Here is a 23,524-nt window from a genome sequence, read left to right as displayed (position 1 = left end):
CCCAGAGATGGAATGTAGAAGAAAGATGTGAGAAAGCCCGAAAAAGATACAAGATATGGTGGCTGAATGAGGGGATGAGGGGAAAAAAAGGAGTACAAATGTGAACCTTAGCTCCTGTAGGTATCTCACAGTCAACAGAAGGAAAGATGTTTTTAATTTCTGTTACCACTTTCAGAGAAGGGGAAATTTTTTTACCTCCACACTACTGACAGGAGAATTCAAATCTCTCAAACATATGCTTCATTACTTTGATATCAGGTACTACAGCTCAGTGAAACAGAAAAGAGGAGGAGGAACATATGCTTTCAGAAAATTAACAAATCCCAGTGGGGGAGGGGAAAGGAGAAATCACTAGGTAAGAGTGGTATTTCTTTCCTGGAAGCTTCTAGAGGGCAGGGACAATATTCTTTAATTTGTTTTCTTTGGCTCACTAGTGAGTAGGTAGGCAGTGAGGACGGTGGTTAGAGGGGATGAATTCTAAACCCCATTGAATTAAAGGGCATGGGCTGGAGTCAAGAGTTAATCTGCATAATCTCCATACCTCAGATTGGCCTCAGAACAATCTCCTCTGCACACTGAGTCATTTTTCTATACCTTTTCTATTAAAAAATTTTTTATCTAATGATCGCCTTTTCTAAATCAATAGGGAGCACAAGAAAGATTTACAACTCCCCCAGCCTCCAGCTTTGCAAAAACCACAGAATTTTGAAACTGAAATGAATCCAAAACTCCTTAGTTTAAAACTGAAATAGCTGTAAACACCCAATTTCCAATTGTTTTTCCAACAACACTAATAATTAAAGAGTCACATTTTTAAAAACTTTTTATAACCAAAATATCTCTTTGAGTAGTGCCATAAAAGTACACTAATTAAAGCCAGCATCATCAGGGCTCTGATGAGAAACTCACCCTTTCATAATGGGATTACTAGAGCTTTGCTATATAGATGAGTGGTTTGATTAATAATTTACATTTTTGAGGATATATAACCTCACTCATGGTCATGGTTTGCATTCCTAAAATTCTTCTGTTCAGTTGAATATTATTATACTTAGCCCTGGTAAATGAATTAAGTTCTGATTACTTATCAATGTAATTATTTTCTCCCGTATGTCATTTTTAAAGAAGAAAGGGTGTAACAGAAAGGCCAGTGGTTTGAGTCTGGGGCTCAGTGGGGTTCAGCCTGCATGGAGCTGAAGCATGGGCAACAGAACTGTCAGACTAGTCAAGGGGAAAAAATTATAAAATGGGAAAAAATTGCTCAGTACTCACTTAAAAAAAACCCACTACATTATAAAAACTAAATTAACAAATGATTGATTATCAAAAACATGTTTATCAATATTCAGGCAATTATTTAATCACATATTAACTGTGAAGGAAAAAAGCTTTGTTTGAATAATGTCCCTAAACAGTTATTTCAAGCAGAAATGACTGGAGAAATTGCTCTGAGCTGATTAAAAAGGTGTTCAAATCAAGGTCAGTTTTATTTAGGGGAAGGGGAGAGACAAAAATTTGATAGAAAACAAAGTATAAGACCTGCCAAGAGTAGACGGAAATGGAAAAATAGGGAGGGGAGAAACAGAAGAAGCACAGAAACACTGTCAACCTCCCCGTTCAGAGATGTCCTTTTCATCTTCTCTACAGAAAGCAGGTAGAAGAAAGCCTTCCAACACTCAGTGAAGACCAACTAAAGATCTCTAAACTTTGACTCCTCTTTTCTTTCTCTCTGCCATGATAGCATAAACCAGAAAATGCAATTAAAATATGGTCTGAGAACAACAAATCCTTCCTGATGAGACCATTTGTTTGTGTGTAAAACATACCTGATCGGAGCAGAAAAAGCAATATACAGTAAGTGCTTTTTTCAATGGTTCCTTTGCCTAAGTACTCTCCCACCTGTGCACTGTTTAAATATCTGTACATGGCAAGAGTTGTTGAATGCCTGTGATAGTAATGCCTTATTTATCTGGCACCACTGGAATGACATGGTCCACATAAATGGCTTTTCTATGTAATAATGCATGTATATCATGCTTTATAGTTTTCAAGACATTTTCACCTACATTATCTCTACTCTGTGAAGTAAGCAGGACTGTAATTATTATCCTTATTTTGCATATAAGAAAAATGAAGCTATTCAAGTTTAAATAACCACTGAAAGTAATAAAGTTCATAAATATAGAATGAAAATGAGAACTTAGACTTTCTGACTCCATGACCATTGCCTTTAAGCAACAAAAATCATTTTTAACCATTTAAAATGGAAATATTAAGAAAAATAACAATAAAAATATACTGCTCACACAAATTAGGGGATATTTTATCATTTCATATCTATTTTGAAATATCTCTTAATTTTTGTGAGAAGTATATTTTGATCTTTCCATATTGATTCACAAACATCACTATGAACATCAGTTGTTATACTTACCATAATACAGGTGTTGCTGAGGCATGTAGGGATATACCAATTTATTTAAAGCCCCCAAATGCCATATTCAATGAGTTCTTGAGTCCAATTTTATGCCCTTTACCCTTACTATCACTCGTAACTTCTTGCCGCTCATACATATCTTCTTCTGGCAGTCTTCTATGACCCTTCTATTTAACTGCTAGAAAAAAAAAATCAAGCTTGTAAAGACTGCATAAATTTAGAACAGTAGTAGGCTCTGAACAAGATTCCAAGGAGTTCTCAGATGAGTCTACATAGCAGGAGCTCTGTGCCACTTAGGTGCACAGAGATGTTTTCTGCTTAACTACTATGTTTTCTCTCTGATGAAGAGAGTTCAAGGTGTGGGATAGATAACTTCCAGAAAAGTAAAGTGTTACTGCATTCCAAAGAGTCTGTTCTCACTCAAAGTCAGTGGCACCTTGGGGAAAACTGAAAAAACTTGAACATACCTCCAAATATTTCCTGATAGTACAAAGTTAAAAGTTATCATGAAATTTGGCCCTGGCCAGTGGTTCACTGGATAGAGTGTCTGACTGGCGTATGGGCATTCTTGCTCAGGGCACACAGGAGAAGCAACCATCTATCTACTTCTCCCCTGTTCCCTCTCCAACTTCTCTCCCTCTTCCTCTCCTGCAACCAGTGGCTCATTGGTTCGAGTATGACCCTGGGCACTGAGAATAGCTAAGTTGGTCCAAGTGCATCAGCCTCAGGTGCTAAAAATAGCTCGGTGCTGGAGCATCAGCCCAAAATGTGGCTGCTGGGTGGATCCCGGTCAGAGTACAAAAAGGACTCTGCCTATCTCCCCTTCTCTCACCTACAAAGAAAAAGGTATCATGAAGTTCTACAAAAAAAAAGAGAACTCAAAGCTTAATGGTGTAGAAGTGATAAAGATGTGCTAAAAAATTCAGAATTGGTCCCATTTTTCTTCTCAAATACCACTTACTCTACAACTTGTTAATTTTGTTCTATTTTAAGCACTGTAAGAACAAGGAGAATATTATCATATGATGGCTTGAAAGAAGCTGTGGCAGCCTTATCTGTGGTGGCTCAATAGATAAGGCATTGACCTAAAACACTGAGGCCACCAGTTCAAAACCCTGGGCTTGCCTGGTCAAGGCACATATGGGAGCTGATGATTCCTGCTCCTCCGCCCTTCTCTCTTTCTCTATCTCTCCTCTCTAAAATGAATAAATAAACTCTAAAATTTATTTTTTTTAAAAAAAGAAGATGTACCATCAATGAGTAGACCTCCTCATCTATAAAATGGAAGTCATTATACTATGAACCTCATAGGGCTGCTGTGAAAATTAAATGAGATAGTTATGTAAAAGTAAGCATCATAGAGTAGGCATTTAATAAATTGTCACTATCATCATCATCATCATCATCATCATTAGGTAAGGATAAAAAAAGAGAAAAGAAAAGCTACTTTTAGTAGAGTTTTTCAAAAAATTAATTAAGCAGAAACAAAAAATGACTGTGCTACACCATTTTACTAAGCATATCCAAGTAAATTAAATTTAGGAAATGAGGCAATTCAAAGATTGAAAATAAAGTACAACTGTTTTTTTAATGCTTTAATCATTATCAAAACAACATTAGCAATATAGCACTTCAACCACTGTAGCAAAGGGCCTCAGGCTCATTTATGAGGGCAAAGGCTTCCTGCAAACAAAGGCATAAAATCCAAATCAAGGCACTAAGGATTGCTCATGGAACTGTGCACAGATGCACAGAGAGCACAAATTGCTTAAATATACCCAAAGTGGAATCCTAAAGAGCTTGTGGATCTAGGTCAAGATCAGAATGAGCTTTCTTCAACTTCATGTAGTGGAGAAAATAGTTCATTCACATCAATTTCATATGAGTGAAGTATTGGAGCAATTTTCTCAAGATGTTCTACCAGAATCTTATGGATAAAATGTATTGTAGGGGGAAAAAATCAACTTTGCCCCGATTCATCATCTTGTAGTGGTCTCTGATTTTAGTCTTGTCTCTCCAGATGTTTGTCATAGAAAGGACTCGAGAGCAGTGTTTCTACAAACATAGCATAATTGTCTTAAGCTCTGGGACCAAAGTCTATCTTTTTCCAATGGGTTTTATTTTTTCTAAAAATACAGCAGGAGAAGAGAATGAAACAAGATAAAGAACAAGTACATAGTATGGTGACAAGGTAGAAAGAACCAGCAATGAGTTCAGACATCATTTAGTTGTCTCCATGTTCCTTTGCTAGGGCTGCCCATCTGCCTGTCTCCACAGTTTGAGATATAATGCATATATTTGTGCATGAATGCATGTGTATGTGTATGTGCGTGTGTGTGTGAGAGAGAGAGAGAGAGATACAACTAACAGATGTCCCCCCCCATCCACCATTTGTTCACATGACTAGTGTTCAATCTCCATGCTACAGGAGCCAAATCTGGACGTTAATCCAATTATCCAATCAAAATGTTGCCAGGACTTCCTTTCCCCTAAGTCTTATGCTGCTTCAGGCCTAGAAAACACAATACTGTACGCAAGATGCAGGACTGGACAGAGATGCTGACACCCAAGACCTTCAGATGGACAATCATGTCAGCTACTCTACATGCTGGAATACCAGTGTGATCATTCTATCGCATCCCTCAAGGCAGGCAATAAAAGTAAGATAACTTCTGTGGGCCTGGCTATTCTGGGAATGAAACAAATCACAAGCACTCTATTCTGAAAAAGCACTGACATCCCAAAGAGTAAGATTCAACTCTCTTCTTCAACCCAGTTGTCATGTCACATCACTCCTTATCACCCCACTTTCAGCCAGAAGATCATCTCCAAAGCCAGTCTCAGAAGTATATGAATGGTATATTTTTTAAATGAGTTTAAATTACTCATTCTATTACCAAATTGTTGGTCTCAACAAACTCTTCATAAGAGTCTGACTGCACAAATAGGTTAACAAATACTTTAAGTTTATATACTACACTTCATATAATCAATCTAACATCCCCAGAAGCTTTGACCCAAGAAACTTCTATGAATGTATGCTTTATTAGCTAATTTGTGTTATGTTGGGTAAGTTATTTAACCATTCTGTGCCTTGGATTTTTATCCATAAAATGAGGATATTAATATAATAATAATTATATTTACATCATGGGGTTATTTTGAAGATTAAATGAATTAATATATATAAAGTACTTATAAGATTACCTAGCACAGAATGCTATATACATGCTTACTCTTAACACAACTATCATCACCATCCTTAGCTGGGTCTTTGAATCAAGGGAGGTACTCCCGATCCTGCCATGATAATCGTACAAGTTAGCAAAGAGAAATGCAATTTCCTACCTATCTGGCAATGCCACAACAACTTCTTTTACAATCATATACAGGTATAGTGAACTGAGAAAGAAAGAAATAAAAAACATTCACACAAATGAGAAAATGCATGGCCACCAACGCAGTTTCTCCCTCTTAAACAGAAATGGTCCCAGTGGTCAGAAGGAATTCGTGCATGTTCCAGTAGTAGTGAACTCAATCTCAGAGAAAACGAGGATTTAAGTCAACTTTTTTGTTTTTCTAAGTAAGTCTTACAGGCTAGTTGAGAGAAAATATCATTTATTCTTTCTACAGGGACTTATAACTTTTTATATACAGGTAAAAAGTATATCCTTGGACAATGAATTTTTTTTTACAATACCCACCTTTTCAAAAATTATAATGATGCTTCTTTAAAAAAATGCATTTTTCCTTAGACAGAATTTCTTACTGGGAGGTTTTTATATCAAGCAATAATGCTATAATGGTAATTTATAAATTATACTTAGCTTTTGAAAGCCCAGTACCCACATAGTCATACCACTGAACACCAGATCTAAAATGATCCCCAGACCTCACCTTGGAAAACTGCAGCATTCTGAATAATTAAGAACTTGAGCTCCATGCTTGCAGACTGAAGCAGTTGTTCCATGTTCAATCGGGCTGTTAGTTGGTATTTTTCTTCCATCTTTCTTGAGCAACATGTTGGGCCCTTGGGGAGACATACTTGCAAATCTGATCCTGAAACAAGTAAGTTTTTTTATGTTTCAGTAAGCAGAATATCACACACATGCAGAAAAGAGGCAAAGAGAACAAAACAATGTATTTCTTTTTAAATACAGTAAAATCTTGATTGTTCAAAATGACTCTTTATCTTAACTAATGCCGGCTTTTTCTCAATTATCCTTAGGACTGATTTTTGTTTTGTTTTGTCTTTATACTGAGATTTTTAATTGATTTTTATAAAGACAGAGAGGGGAAGGGAGAGAAACAGGGTGGCAGGAAGCATTAATTTGTTGTTCCACTTGTTGTGCATTCATTGGTCACTTCCCATAAGTGCCCTGACTGGGGATGGAACCCACAACTTCGTCATTTCCAGATGGCACTCCAACCAACTGAGGTAACTAAGAGTGACTAATTCTTTTTGAATAATCATTAGAGTTAACTGCTTAGGTTTGACTCATAAATTCTGCCTAAACTAATATATAGCACCAAGTATACGCCATTGAATACCGATATTTAATTTGTCAGTTAAAAGATTAATCTACACTTCTACAATTTATTTTTTCTGGTTGTAATTTATGAATGAAAACACAAGCAAGAAGTAATTTTGAAAATTCTAGTTATGATATCTTAATGACATGTATGTCTGATCAACCCAATGTGGTTTTTTTTTTTGAGGGATAAATGAATAAAATATTAATATCATATCAAAGCTTTGTTGTTGTTTTTGTTTTACCTAACATCCTAAATCAAGATTTACAGAGGAAACATCCAGAGGACAATATTGACATTAAGGCAATTACCAAAATCCCTTACAACTCCCAACAAACTCTTTTTTTTATTTTACTTATTTATATATTAACTTTTAGAGAAAGAGGAAGGGAGAGACAGACAGAAACATTGATCTGTTCTTATATGTGCCCTGATGGAACCAAACTAGCAACCTCTAGGCTTCAGGACTATGTTCTAATCAACCAAGGTGTCTAGCCAGGTCACAATGCCAAACTCTTGTTTCTTTGAACTCCTGAGCTACTTCATTGTTACCTCCTCTCTGAAGTAGATTTTTTTTTCTCTTTCCATAAAGATTTGTCAAATGAAAAATCTGATTCCTTATTTCAAAACTAGGAAATCAGAACCTCTTATGAGTCTTTATCCAATGTGACTTTTTACAATATTCTTCACAGCTGACCAATCTCTACTTCTTTTTTATTAGAGTTTACTTTATTGACCTTAGAGAGAGGAAGGGAGAAAGCAGGAGAGAGACAGGAACATCTGTTCCTATACATGTCCTGACTGGGATTGAACTGGCAACCTCTGTGCTTCGGGATGATGCTCCAACCAACCGAGCTATCTGACCAATGCCAATCTCTACTTCTTAAAACGCTTATTTACTCCCATGTTCTAATGAACCTAACGATCCTCCCCACATACACACCTACTATTATGGCCATTCTTATCTGTCTTTTCTTGCTTCTTCCTCTCTGCCTATCACTTCAATGTCACTGACTCTCTCCTTCATTCTACATTTTTCTTCTGGATGATCTGATCTACACCCATGGGATTGCTGAACTCCCTGATTCAGCCCCTACCTCCTTTCTAAGCTCCAAAATCTTATATTTTCAAATATTTTATGGGAATCTCGAATTTAAAATGCCAAAATTGAACTCAATGTTTCTCATATATAAACACACAAAGTTCCATCTTCTGTGTTATCTTGGTTACTGATCATTATTCATCAAGTTTCCCAGTAATAGAAACCTCTGTCATTCTCAACTCTTCACTGGGGATCATCAATGAAAGTCATCAGCATATGAATGAAAATTGAAGCCATGGGAATAAGTGAGAGTCATTTATTAAATATTTAAAGTGTACCTTATATGTACCAAGTACTGTGGCTATAGCAGTATACAAAGCCCCTGTCTTCAAGGAGCTTATATTCTGAGAGACAACAGCTATAGTGATAGGTACTATAGAAAAAAAAACTAAGTAAAAAAGGGGAAAACTTGTGGTATATATATGTACTATGGAATTCTACTCAGCCATAAAAGAGAATGAAACATTGATACATGCTACTACATGGATGAATCTCAAAATCATTACACTAAGTGAAAGAAGCCAAATTTTAAATAATTACATACTCTAAGGTTCCATTTATACAAACGTTTAGAAAATGAAAATTAATCTATAGTAACAGACAGCAGTTCAGTAATTGTTAGGAGGTATAGGACAGGGAGAGGTGTTCAAGAGGTAGATAGAGGACAGTGAAGAAATTTTGGAGAATGATGGATGTGTGCATTATATTGATTGTGGTGATTGTTTTATGGTTGTATACATATGTCAAAATTATCAAATTGTCCCCTTAAAATCTGTGCAGTTTACTGTATATCAATTACACTTCAATGAAGCTGTTAATTTTTTTAAGTGAAAGTGGGGAGAAATAGACAGACTTCAGCATGTGTCCCAACTAGGATCCACTTGGCAACACGCATCTGGGGCCAACACTTGAATCAATTGAGCTATCTTCAGCACCTGAGGCCAAACTCGGACCAAATGAGCCACTAGCTGTGGGAGGGGAAAAAGGAGAGAAAGGGGAGAGGGAGGGGGAGAGAAGCAATGGTTGCTTCTCATGTGTTACCTGGCTGGGGATCAAACCCAGGATGCCCTCATGCCTGGCCAACAATCTACCACTGAGACAACCAGCCAGGGCCTAAAGATGTTAATTTTTTAGTGTTTAAAAAATAATCTAAGGAGTATAGTGAATGTGGTGGTTGTGGGGGTGATTCTATTTATATAGGTTAGTCAGGGAAGGCTTTTTTCGTAAGGCAACATTTTAGGAGAGATAAGAGAAGCGAGGGAGAGTTCCATGATTTTATATCCTCTACCAATACTAGCAAATATTAGAGCTCAATGAATATTAAATCCAATCTCCTGTTGTAATTTCTGATTTACTCACACTCTCCCTTCAATAAGCATTTGTTGATCCTTCTGTTCTAGCCATGAAAATATGCATCCCAAGCTCATACTATGGGGAATGTAGTTGACTAATGGTCCCAATTTCTGCACTCTGAACTCACCATTGTGTTATGCTCAGGCCACAACCACTAGGTGCTGTTTCCAGTCAATAACTGAGCATGGCATACATGCTAAGTCCTGTGAGACTCAGAACTTCGTTCAGAGGGATTTTTGCTTTAAGATTCCCTATTGATCTTCACAAAATTTTCTTAAATCTGCACTGCAGTCTATGATTCTTCCTAGTCAACCTTCTTTCTTTCCCTCTTTCCTACACAGAAGTCAGACCTATACCACAATCTGATGTGTCTTCCAGCTCTCTGCTCATTTTCCTTTACAAATGTTTTTCCCAATAAATCTCTTGCACATCTAGTGCCACAGTGGCATCTGTTTTTCACAGGACCCATCTAACATCTTCTATGTTTCAAGCACTGTGCTACATGGTGGAAGTACAACTTTCTAAAGGAGAAATATGACCCTCCTATATAATTTTATTAACCAATACATTATTGTCATCCCAATACATTCAATAAAAGATAAGGGGAAAAAAGAGAGACATGGCCCTTATCCCAAAAAGCTCACTGTCGAAAGGGATGAACAGAGATCGATACCTAGTGCATAGTAACTGAGTGCATTAAAGCAACATAGTTAGCTAGGATGACAAAACGTGTATAGGGAAAATAGGGAGGACTTCCCTAAAGTCCAATAAGATCCTTGTCAAAATAAGGCCCCACAATAAATATCAAAACTTACTGAAATAACACTAGAGGGCATATTTAGACATTTTAGACTACTTTTAAACAACTGAGGTTTTAAATAAGGGATAGGGAGAAGACTAGTTAGCCCCAAGTTATGAGAAAATTTATTTTTACTTCAACATCTTATTCCCCTAGAAATTCCAGTTAATCATGGCATTAATGTATATGTCCAGGTTTCAAGTTTTGCCTCACATAACATCACCGTTGGAGTCAAGGATATTGACTCCAAGCATTTCACTTTTCCTACCTCAATGGAGCTGCTGCCAAACATAGTAAAAGAAAGCACAGATAATACATATCCCAAAACAGAATCAGCACTGTAATTTATAGTACTGAATGGAAAGATGATATCTAATGTGTCAAACTACAAATGGGGTCTGGAGACAACAGAGTTCAGATTTATCTCCTATAAATGTCAATCTCACATACAAGTGTTGAACTGATTTTAAATATGGTTTATGATTTTAAAGGCTTTATGATTATCTTCAGAAAAAGAAAAAAATCGTTTTAGTTCACTGTGTTCTTTCCACATGAGGTTCAACTGATTCAGTTACTGGATCAAGAAGGAAAAGAGTCTCTTTAAGGAAGACAGGCTAATCTACATTTAAACAAATTTGGTTCTAACACACATACAGATGTGAACAATCTTATATAACTGATATTTTGCATATACCAATTTCTAGTTCACTTGCTCAGGTTTTATTTACTTTTTTTGGTAAACTAATGCAGTGCGTGTTTGAAATATCTGTGTTTGAATGTGTTCATAAAATGAAGTGTGATAGATAAAATCCTTTGTGTCTTTAAATTTCAAAATTTTAGAAGGGATAGGGTTTATTCGGCAAGATGGCTATTAGTACTGTTTCTACTCCCATGAGCTCTAGCTAGTGAGAGTTATAAAATAATAAGGCTAAGATCTTTCCTCTGTGAAGTGTTATGAGTTGCTTAGATCTTAGAAGGAAACAAATTGCTGCTCAGTGTTTCTAACAAAAACCCAGCCTGACCTGTGGTGGTGCAGTGGGATAAAGCGTCGACCTGGAACACTGAGGTCGCCGGTTCGAAACCTTGGGCTTGCCCGGTTAAGGCACATATGGGAGTCGAATCTTCCTGCTCCTCCCCCTTCTCTCTCTCTCTGTCTCTCTGTCTCTCTCACTCCTCTCTCTCTAAAAAAATCAATCAATAAAATATTAAAAAAAAAAAAACCAGGAATGACTCTTTAAATTACACTACCTGTTTGGTTTGCCTTCAATATGATAATTCATATAATAACTTAGAGTTTGCACATTGGGCCCCTTTCCTGAGGTGGTCAACTCCCATCATTGTATAAACTCCCACTACCTCTATAGTTCATTTTTCAAAAAATTTTAAAGGAATAAAACTTCAAACAAGAACTTTTAAGGGTATATGTCGGAAGTCACAAAGAAAGGTATATGTGTGTGTGTGTGTGTGTGTGTATATATATATATGGCAATAGTTATCCTCCCGGTTATCACTGACTGGTTAATCAATAAACCAGTACAAGTGATCTGGGGGTTAAGAGTTAGCTATAGACTTGAGGAATTAAAATACCTATAAACTGGTAAGAATTCAAAATTCCCAAACTGGGAAGGAGAGAAATATGTTCCACAGGGAAAACATTTTAAGTAAAGTTCATATAACTCACAGACAAGCTTAAAATAAGCCCCAGTAAAAGACAACATAAGAAACAAAGTAGGGGGCCGGACCAGGCAATGGTGCAGTGGATAGATCATCAGATTGGGACATGGAGGACCCAGGTTCAAATCCCTGAGGTTGCCGGCTTGAGTACAGGCTCACAGACATGAACCCATGGTTGCTGGCTTGAGCAAGGGGTCACTCGGTCTGCTGTAGCCCCCCTCCTATTCAAGGCACATATGAGAAAGCAGTTAATGAACAACTAAGGTGCCGCAATGAAGAATTGATGCTTCTCTCCTCTCTTCTTTCCTGTCTGTCTTTCTCCCTCTCTCACTAAAAACAAAACAAAACAAAAAAACAAAAAACATTGTGTCCAATCTAAAAAAAGGGAGTGAGATAGATGACTCTGAAAATTTTATATATCTATGCTTAACTTTGATCTTGGAAAAATATTTTTAAATGCCACAGAAATCAATTTCCAAACATCTTTAAAAAATTTTTTATTGATTGATTTGAGAGAGCAAGAAAGAGAAACATTAATTGTTCTTTCACTTATTTATGCATTCATTGGTTGATTCTTACATGTGTCCTGATAGGAATCAAACCTGGAATCTGAGCATATCAGGGCAATGCACCAACTATCTGAGCAACCTAGCCAGAGTAATTTCCAGACATCTTGAAGATACACAAATAGATGTTTCACTTGAAGGAACTCTGAAGTAATTTACTTCTAATTATTGAGACGATGTCTTGCTTTCACATTGGGTCCAGTTCTGGGTCTCACAACTGAAAAAGGACACTGGAGTTTTGGAGGCTTTTCTCTGGGGGATTATCTTCATGTGTATCCAAGTTGAGCACTTACCAGTTACCTCCCTTCCTGGAGGCTAAACCCCACAGGTTTCACAAAAGGTCCCTCCTAATGTGTACTTTCGTATCAGTAGATCTCTTAGACTTGGCTACTTGCCTTCTTGACTTACATCACAGATTCTTTCTTTGGGGCCCAGTTCTCACTCTATTTTTGCTCCATTCAAGGACTTAACATTTCTGACTGCTTCTGGTTTCCCTTAGCCACCTCCTCCAGGACTAGGACTTCAGTTTCTGCTTACTGTGCAATTATAGGCTCACAATCACTTGGAGATCCCATTCTGTACCTGAGCCTTGTCCTTAATTGGAAAAGGACAGTGAAAAATGTATATGGAGTTATTTAAATATGTCTTTTCTATTCAATTTTATTCAACATCAGTAAGTATAATGGCTCAGTACCATGGTAGGCACTATTGGGCAGGAAAGAGACCCCATGTTTCAAGTTGCTTATCATTTAGTCTTTGCCCCACCATTCAATAGCTGGGCAAGCAAGGATAGGTTATTTAACCTCGACATGGCTTTTTCTCCTTATCTAAAAAATGAAGTTATCAATAGCACTTACTGTACAGGGTCATTGTAAGGATTGGGAGAGATTATGTATGCAAAATTTTTAGTCTTCTTGGTACAATACATGTTAAGTAAAATTAAAATAAATTCATGTTAACTCTTTGAGTAGTACGAAAGTTTATGTACATCCTCACTCAAAGGGTTAACAAAAAACTCACTACTCAAAAGGTTAAGAGACCAGAATTTATACAAAAACAGCTAGAGAACAATAAAAGTTGGTCTATGGTTAAGTTATAAAACAAGCAGTATATTTTCTGAGGTGATGGAAATAGTACATATTTTAATTGGCGTGGTTACGTGGATGTATACATTTCTCAAAGCTCATTAAGTTATTCATTCAAAAAATTTAAATTTGGGTGCATCTTATTGTTTATAAATTTATAATTCAATAAAGTTGATTTTTCAATTATGTAAAATAGACAACATTTGCTCAAAACGGGAAGGCTTACCAGAGGCTCGTGGGGTCAAAGAAGACTTCCAGGAGGAAATGAGGCTTGAGCTAGACAAAGGATGGGAAGGATTTGGAGAGGCCAATGGGTGAAATATGTTTGGTACCCGTGAAGTGGGGCAGCAACACTAACCTGCCTGGAGAGAAGCTATAATCTAGAGCAGGGGTCCCCAAACTATGGCCCGCGGGCGGCATGCAGCCCCCTGAGGCCATTTATCCGCCCCCGCCGCACTTCCAGAAAGAGCACTTCTTTCATTGGTGGTTAGTGAGAGGAGTATAGTTCCCATTGAAATACTGGTCAGTTTGTTGATTTAAATTTACTCGTTCTTTATTTTAAATATTGTATTTGTTCCCGTTTTGTTTTTTTACTTTAAAATAAGATATGTGCAGTGTGCATAGGGATTTGTTCATAGTTTTTTTATAGTCCGGCCCTCCAACAGTCTGAGGGACAGTGAACTGTCCTCCTGTGTAAAAAGTTTGGGGACTCCTGATCTAGGGCATAGCTAGCTTATCAGTTAAGACAGGACAGAATTTGAAGGACCTTACATGTAGTCAGAAGCCTGTGGTATTGACCCCATAGTCAATAAAGGACCACTGCTAGTTCTCAAACAGAAGTATAATGTGATGAAGAGTGTTGTTTAGGAAGATTAATCTTACTGCCTGAAATTGGGAAATGGATGAAATAACCACTCAGTTCACTTCCAGCCCTCTAATTCAATAATTACCTTTATTATGTTCTATATGTTGGTTGGTTTACTAGACTGCAGTTTTAGCAAATGACTATAAATTGTCAAAAACTACATTAAAAAGTACATTAAAGGACAAAAATATTAATGTATACCTTGATGCTTATACTTTTCTAAAAGTAGAAAAAACATATTCAAAAAGCAATAGAAGAGAATGAATCATCAGGGCTCAGTAACAATGAAAATTGAAGTCTTTTCCATATGTATAATGATCTGATACATTTCATTGCCAAGGTCTGCTTTATAAACAGCAGATAATTTTTTTTCTAACAAAGGTGCATTGTGCTAAAAATAATAATGTAATATTATCATTAAAGTAATATTGAGCTAATGAATGAATAGTATCCAAAACTGGTTGCTTCATGACTTATAGAGAAAATAACAAATGCCTATTGAAATTATCCAAAGTATTAAGTGCAGGTTGCTGTACTAGTGAACAAAAAAAATACCAGATGTTTTTTAAAGCTTTTTTTAATGGAGGACAAGTCAATTTACCATCCAAAAGCATTTGCTAATTTTCTTAGCATAGAATGGTGTAATCAAAATAGGAATACACATGAAAGAAATGGCTGCATTTGAAACCAGTGGGAAAAGTGATGATTGCTGGTAGAAGAAATCATCCTAGGGAACCCATCTGAAAATTACCTTTCTGTTACTTAATCTGAAAGAACATGACATTGCAAAGGGCACACCTGGGCATCACAAGCTCATACTTTAAATCAGAGGTCATACATAGGCCACCATAGACTATGCCTGTGTCAAAGGTACACCAAAATGTTGTTGCTACACTAGAGTACTGGAACTTTCATGCAATCCTGGAAATAAGTCATTCTCAAAACCAAATAATTAAATAATTAATTTGCCTTTATCTCTGCTGTTGTCATCCATCTGCATATCATTTCATACTGGTAAAGGTTGAATCCCTAGATCACTACTTTCTCCCACAAAGAGGTTCTTTCTGGAGCACAATCCAAACACTCAACATGTACTCTGGGAATGCAAATTTACTAATTACATTCAGCCTTTCAACTTGGTGAAGGATTCATTCAGCCAACATTTACTAAATGCCTACTTTGTGCCAGGGACTATGCCCAACCCAAGGAATACAATAAGGAACAGGACACAGTTCCTGCCCTGGAGTTCACAGACTAGTTCAGGAAATGGGCTCCTGGCCTGACCTGTGGTGGCGCAGTGGATAAAGCATTGGCCTAGAATGCTGAGATCACCGATTCGAAACCCTGGGTTTGCCCGGTCAAGGCACACATAGGAGTTGATGCTTCCTGCTCCTCCCCTCTTTTCTCTCTCTCTCTCTCTCTCTCTCTCTCTCTCTCTCTCTCTCTCCTCTCTAAAATTAATAAATAAACAAACAAATAAAATTTTACAAAGGAAATGGGCTCCCAAACTAACTAGAAACTAAAAACCTCTACATCATTCTGGACACCTTACTTGACCTCATTCCCTATAACTAAGGGTCACTAATCCCACTAGTTCTGTCACTAATCCTACTGGTTTCTTTGTAAATATCCCCTCATCATTTCCTTCCTTTTCATTTTGCCTTATCACCTCACCTTTTTTCACTTGGATGACTAGAGCAGCCTCCAAACTGGTCTTCCTGCCTCTACACTCTCCTCCATGCAAGTCCCAGGCAGATATTTCTGAATTACATATTTGATCACATCATTCTCCTTCTTTAAAAAAGCCTCTAAGGTGCCCTGGACAGATGGTTTCATTGGTTGGAGGTTCGTCCCAATGTGCAGAGGTTGCCAGTTTGATACCTGGTTAGGGCACATGCAGGAACAGATTGATGTTTCTGTCTCACTTTCTCTTTCCCCCTTTTTCTCTCTCTAAAAAAAGTTAAAACTTTTTAAAATATCTAAGAAAATGGAGCAAGGGAATAAGAATGCATAAGTGAGCAGCAAATTCAGGCACTGCCAAGGAATCTGGTATGGCTAAAAGGAAAAGTGCGCTGGAGGAAAGTGACAGGGGCCAAATGAAGAGGAGCTAAGTGAGCTCTGCTTTAAAATAAATCCTGCTTATTGTTGGTTATTTTTTGTTTGTTATATATTTTCCAGCTTTATTGAGGTATAATTGTCTCTTAACTATCTTTGGATTGGATTATTGTAAGAGAGAGTGTTTGTGGGAGCAGAAAAAGATGTATTCAACAAGTTTTCTGTCATTTGAATTCCCACAGCACTCTGCACTTTTTATAAAGACACTTCTTACACTCTCTAACTTGTACCATAGTTATATTTGCATGCCTTAGCTCCACTAGATTTAAGTTCCCTGATGGAAAGACCCTTGACTGACTCATCTTTGTATCTCAAGAGGCCCACTGAGTTTAGGGCTTGATGCTCTCCCTCCTCTCACTTGGAACCAATGCCAGAATTTTAAGAGAGTTCAATTTTAAAGGAACTAGGTTATATTAAATGATACCACTAGAGCAACTTTTAGAAAAGCAGTGTTCTATTTCAGGGAAAGTGAAGATCTTCTTCCCTCATTCCCCTCCCCTCTCCTATTCCCTCTTTCTCTCTCTCTCTCTCTCCCTTTCTCTCTCATGCTCTCGTGCATACATACCCACACTCTATTGAGATGGAGGAAACCCTAATAAAAACAAGATTGGGTTGGAAAATAATGCCAGCTACTTTAGAGTTGGGATAAAGAATCTTTTCACTTAGAATTCTGCCAGAGGGACTAAACTAAGGCAATTTTCTTGTTTCCCGTAGTCACTCTTTGACTAATTATTATTCTGCTCAGATAGGTATTTGATATGCTGTCTTTCAAGAGATGTATAATTTTTATTTTTCAGATACAATCTTCAAATATGCATATCTGAAGCATAGCTGAGAATTTCAACATCTTAGGCCCACTCTAAGTGTTAGGCCCTTTCTCTGTATATGAAATAACATCACAGAAAAAAAGAGCCCTTCCCTACCAAGACTAAATGTTATTATTTGCTATGTTACTAAATTAGCTGTGTGACTTCACCAAATAGTTTCTCAAATCTGGAACTGCCTACATGATGCCTGAGGTAATTTCAGGTCTAAGAGTCTAAGTTCCCCAACTTAAGTCAATTGATAGTCATTGACCCCATTCAAGACTGGGTATTGGGAGGACACAGAAGAAGCAAAGGAGCCTGACCAGGCGGTGGCGCAGTGGATAGAGCATTGGACTGGGATGTGGAGGACCCAGGTTCGAGACCCCAAGGTCGCCAGCTTGTGTGTGGGTTCATCTAGTTTGAGGAAAGCTCACTAGCTTGAAAAACTGATGAATGATGTTTCCCATCTCTTTCTCTGTTCCTGTCTGTCTGTCCCTATCTATCCCTCTCTCTGACTCTCTCTCTGTCTTTGTAAAAAAAAGAAGAAGAAGAAGAAACAAAGGACTTGTTTCTACCCTTCTAGGAAGGTTTTTTTAATAGCATTTGGCTCTACATGAACATGGATATGGGCCCAAGGCAAAGACTGACAACTAATTCAGCCTTTACATCATTTATCCTCATGTAATAACCATACTCCCTCTTTCTCCAGAGGCCAACTTACAGCAGACAGCTTCCTGATGGGATGACTTGTGGTGACAAAGGGAAGGACTGAAATAGACAGACGAGGGTGTGCATTCCAACTTGCCCATTTACCAGCCATGTGATCTTCAGCAATTTAACCTCTGAGCCTCAGCTTCCTTACCTATAAAATGCAGACAGTAACACCTACCTTTTAAAGTGGTTGTGAGATTAAATTAAACTCTTACTCAATGTTTCCCAAACTTATGCCTCCATTTCCTGCTTCCCTATTTTGCTCATCCTATTTCTGTCCCTGAAGTACTCTTCCCCAGCTTCATTCATAAGGCTCTCTCTCAAGTCTCTTTCATAATGTTTGTCTCCCCTCTCCCAGCTACACTTCCACCAAATAAAACCCATGAGCTGTCAACTCAGAATTTTCAGTACATTCTATGCCTCTTGTACTGCTTGTTAAATCTAGGTGTTATAGCTATGGGTGTATTTTCTTACCACTACTATTAAATTATAAGCTTCTGTAGCCAGGAACTATAGCTTGACCATCTTTGTATTCTTTGACAAATCTTAATACCTTATATACAGTACATTTTCAGTAAATGCTTGTTGAATGAATAAACAAATAGTAAACAATGAGACCCTGCTTCCTACATATAGTAAGTCCCTTGTGTCTTGAAGCATTCAATCATATTGGATATCAATATCAGGAATACTATAACAGGGACTTCTGCACTAGATAGAAGGCTGGATCTGGTGACCTCCAAAGTTCTTTTTTCTCTGCATCACTTTATATACCAAGGCTGTCACTGCCAAAAAAAATTATAACTGGTCTTTTTGTCATAAGCAAATGTGACCACATTTCTTCAGAGAATGTCTCATATTTGACAATATTTTTACCATTGTCTTTGTAAGTTCTACCTAAAACTCTCAGTATAGCTGAACCTAAAAAGGCAGGCTTTTCCTTCATAAATATTTCTGGATTCCAAAACTCCCTGTATCTGATGCTTTAGCAAACTACAATGACTAAGCGGAAAACTATGGTATATTGAAAGCACACTCACCTTGAGCCTACAGATCCTCTAAAAAAGTTTTTCAGGTGGGTATTAAGCAATAATTACTTTCCATAGATAAAGTGTTTAGAAAAAAAAATATTATATATAGATTTTTTTTTCTTTTCCAAGTGAAAGAAGGGGAGATAAGAGAGACAGACTCCCACATGCACCCTGACCAGGATCTGCCTGGCAACCCCAGTCTAAGGCCAATGCTCTGCCCTTCTGGGGCCATGCTCACAATGAGCTATTTTTAGTACCTGAGACAGAGGCTTTCACAGAGTCATTATCACCACCCTGGATCAGCACACTCAAATCAATCAAGCCATGGCTGTGGAAGAGGAAGAGAGAAAAAGAGAAAGGGGAAGGAGAGGGGCAGAGAAGCAGATGGTCCCTTTTCCTTTGTGCCCTGACCAGGAATTGAACCTGGCAGTTCCACATGCCAGTTTGATGCTCTACCACTGAACCAATCAGCCAGGGCCTAAATATATTATATTTTAAAAAATTATTATAGTTATTAATTCTAGTGAGAGAGGGAGAGAAAGAGAGGAACATTGATCCATTCCTGTATATGTGCCCTGGCCTGGATCGAACCAGCAACCTCTAGACTTTGGGACAATGCTCTCATGCTCTAACCAACTGAGCTATCTGGCCAGAGGGAAAAATATATATATAGTATTTTTTAAAAATTTAAGAGTCATGAGTTACAATATAAAGTCTATGCTGAATATGTAGCCTCTTCTATTTCAGAACCCTTTTGATTCAGAGTGACTTAGGTAAGTCTAAGTGGCCGAGGCCAGGCAAGTCTACATTGGATTCAGGCAGACGGTAGAGGAACTGTGGAGCCAGAAAGTGTTGAAGTGTTGGGTCAGTCCCGTTTCATAGATTCTTGCAATGGTGGACGAGCAAACAGGCAGGGAAAACCACTTCTCATGGCAGCAGGTGAACAAACAACAAAATGGCCCCTCACAGTGGGAGGTAAGCAATCTGCCCTGAGGGAAAGTACCCATAGCCTTATGTAGGCTACCCACATGTGACTCTGCCATATGCTCACACACTAATCAGCAAGCAAGCCTAACACAGCTGTTTTCCCAACACTCCACCCCTTTAGTGTTGCTCACCTCACAATCTATGTGACAGGTATCTTCTGTGATGGTCTCTGTGCGAGGAGTGAGGTACATTACATAATCAGAAACAGTACAGACTACAGCAACAGAATTACAAAGGCACAAGCTATATAAAAAATGGCAATAATTAGAAAGGTGCCCTTCACAATATCTCCCTGAGTACTCTGCCCAGAGTTAACTGGAGGCCCACCTCTAGTCCCCTACCTCACAGCAGGTGGCAGGGCCTGTATAGTCCAGGATCATGTCCATTGAAATTGTAAAGTAACGTTGGTGCATATCTGCAACTGGATGAGAGCAGCTTCCCAGGGCAGGAGGGCCTCCACAGGGGCCACACACACACCCCACCCCAGTCAGGGTCTCTCATTACTGTCCACAAGCAGAGTTTCTATCCAGCAAGGGAGCTGGTGCCACCCTATTGTCACAGCCCCTGCTTCAAGAGTCCACTACACTGCTCAATGATCAGTCCATGATAGATAGTTCAGCTTTCTGTGTAAATCACCCAAGGTGAAAGTCCATTACAGACAACTAGCCATACACAGCTCTTTGATAATGGACCTTAGTGCCTTTCCATAAATGTCCCTGTTTGTTGCCACAAGCCCCATCCAAACCCCTCAGCAGCTCACAGGCCTGGTGGGGTCAAACACATTAAATGCTTGTGCCGCTTTGACAGTTCTTTTAGCTGCTGCAAAAGCACATACCCAACACCTGCTGCATATCAGAAGGGAACTAGAGGATTGCCAATTTCACATGGGGCCTAATGATTCCTGCCCATCCCTGTTAGACGGGTCCCTAGGCCTTTGCCTTATTCAAACTAGAACAGCAGGTCTTGGGGATCCTCCTCTCCTTTAGCTGTCTCCATTATATAATCTTGCAACCATGCCACCCAGGCACCAACCATTTTATTGGTAGCTGCTGGGGTCATTTGTTTCAGCAGCTGGAATCTCTATTTTGGTTTAAGCTGCTGCCAAAGCTCCATCTAATGTCTCCCTATCTGCTCCAGCCACGATCAAATCTACCCACGTCTGGATTCAGGTAACCTTTACAGGACTGTTTCTCTTATTAGTTGGACGTGGGGGGAGAGCACAGGCAGTCTTCCATACAGCCTTGTGGTTCTGTGCGCCCTCCACTCCCCGAAATCTGTCACTGTTCCTGTGAAAGCATTGATGGGCTGCCCCACATAACGGCCCAAGATAGTGACCCAAAAAGGGCTGACAGGGCACTGTAGAGAATAAAGTCCCTCATCCCTGCCATAAATACTTCCTCATCTGGCCCATGGGACCTCAGGTTGAAAGTAGCATTCCTCATGCCTAGTTCCTGGAGGACCTGCTGCAGCTCAGTATATGACTGTCACTGACTTACTGCCCCCAGCAAGTCTCCAGCATTCTGCAAGATCTTACAAATGGCAGCCATCATCTATTCTAATAGGGTATAGTTTCCTAGGCTGTCATGGCAGTTCTGAGGATGCTGCCTCAAGGAAGAGTATGTGGTAATGATGGCTAATTTCTCCATCTCTGTTCTGGAGAGCAAGATGCCATTCACCCCCTATGTCCCACAACCAGAGCAACCAAGCTGCCAAGGACTCAGTGACTTTCTGCCTAAATTTTGCTCCTAACTCCATCAACTCTATCTGGGTGTAGGGCTGGACAACAGAGTGCTCATCTACTTGTGGAGGGGTTGTGCCTTCCCTGGGGCACTTTTGGCTGCTGGGTTTTTACTTTCTGGGTGATCACCAGCCAGGCTCTGAGGCTGCTGATGGCAGTTTTAGCCCAAAAAACTCCTCCTCCTCAGAGAAGACGGAGTTGGAAATGCCTGCTACCTCTGTCTCAGAGTCACTCTGCTGGCACAAATGCAACTCCATCTTCAGTGACCACTTCAGCTCCTGCGGCTGCCGGCTCTCAGCCTGAAGCTAAATCTCGAGCTCTTGAACCCACAACTGTTTCTCTAACAACTGCTGCTGCCAGCATTTGGCTTCCAGTATAAGCTGGAATTCTAAAACTCGCAATTCCTTCTCAAACTGGTACAATTCCAGGCACTGTTGGTGTTCAGCCTGAGTTTCACACTGAAGCTCTCAAAAGCAATCAGTCTTCTTCTCCAGCAACTGCCAGTCATCCTGGAGCTTTTTGCCTCGTGTAGCTTCTTGCAGAGAGCTTTCAGTTTCTTCTTGCAAGGCTGCAAAAAACACCCAGCCCACAGCCCCCAACAGGGTAGCCACAAAGAACCACATGCTCAAGAATGGCAAGGGTGCTGGTGGCTCCCATACTAATGTGATGTGAATCCTGCCCACTATGCCAGATGTAATGCTGGTGGCCAAGGCCAGGTAGGTAGAGGAATTACGGAGTCAGAAAGCATTTGGTCATTCCCACTTAATAGATTCTCACAATGGAGGATGAGCAAACAGTCAGGGGAAAACCACTTCTCACAGAAGCAGGTGAACAAACAGCAAAATGCCCCTCACAGTGGTAGGCAAGTCATCCGCCCTGAGAGAAAGTACCTGTAGCCTTATGTAGGCTACCCACATGTGGCTCTGCCACATGCTCAGGCCCTAATCATGCAAAGTACAAGCAAGCAAACCTAACACAGCTGTTTTTCCAACAGTAAGTCATTTTGCTCCCCAGGTCCTCAATTTAACCATTTAGAAAATGGGCTAACAGAAGTTGCTATCTACAACCCTCTCAAGAAATGTACTGAACTTTTACAATCAACTTTAAGCTTCCTTAGTGCATGTTCCCCTTAGTGTAGAGTGCTCTGGTAAATTGGTATGATTTGATAGGCTCAGAAAGCTTTCTTCTCTACTAGGTTGAATTGTGTCCCCCCAAAAGATATGTCCATGTCCTAACTCCCAGAACTTGTGAATGTGACTTTATTTGGGAAAGGAATCTTGCGTATGTAACTAAATTAAAAATCTCAAGATGAGGTCATCTTCATCCTGGATTATCCAGGTAGGCCCTAAATACAATGGCAAGCGTCCTTGTAAAAGACACACAAGAAGAATAGAAGGACTTTGAAGACAAGGACAGAGCTTAGAATGATGCAACTACAAACAAAAGAATGTCTAGAATCATGAGAAGCTGGATGTGGCAAGGAATGATTCTCTTCTAGAGCCTTTACAGGGAATGTGGCCTACTGACATCTTCAGTTTGGATTTCTGGTCTCTAGAACTGTGAGATAATAAATTTCAGTTGTTTTAAGCTACCAAATCTGAGTTAATTTTTTATGGCAGCCTTAGGAAACTAATATACCTGCTCTCTCTCCCCTAGCCTACTTACAAGTATTTGCCTAGTAATGTCTAAATATTTTATCATGGGTGAATTACTTTAGTTAAA

General features: G+C 38.9%; 1 protein-coding gene across 1 annotated transcript in view; it reads right to left on the bottom strand.

Annotated features, from left to right (window-relative positions):
• The window catches only part of GPC3 (glypican 3), a 692,738-nt gene that overhangs the window by 644,617 nt on the left and 24,597 nt on the right, over nucleotides 1–23,524 (bottom strand). Inside the window, exon 2 of the mRNA XM_066250036.1 lies at nucleotides 6,335–6,496. Within this exon, the coding sequence (XP_066106133.1) occupies nucleotides 6,335–6,496 (162 nt within the window). The remainder of the gene's footprint in view (nucleotides 1–6,334; nucleotides 6,497–23,524) is intronic.

Source organism: Saccopteryx bilineata, chromosome X (assembly GCF_036850765.1).
Source record: "Saccopteryx bilineata isolate mSacBil1 chromosome X, mSacBil1_pri_phased_curated, whole genome shotgun sequence".
Taxonomy (NCBI): domain Eukaryota; kingdom Metazoa; phylum Chordata; class Mammalia; order Chiroptera; family Emballonuridae; genus Saccopteryx; species Saccopteryx bilineata.
This window is presented reverse-complemented; position numbering and strand designations above follow the sequence as displayed.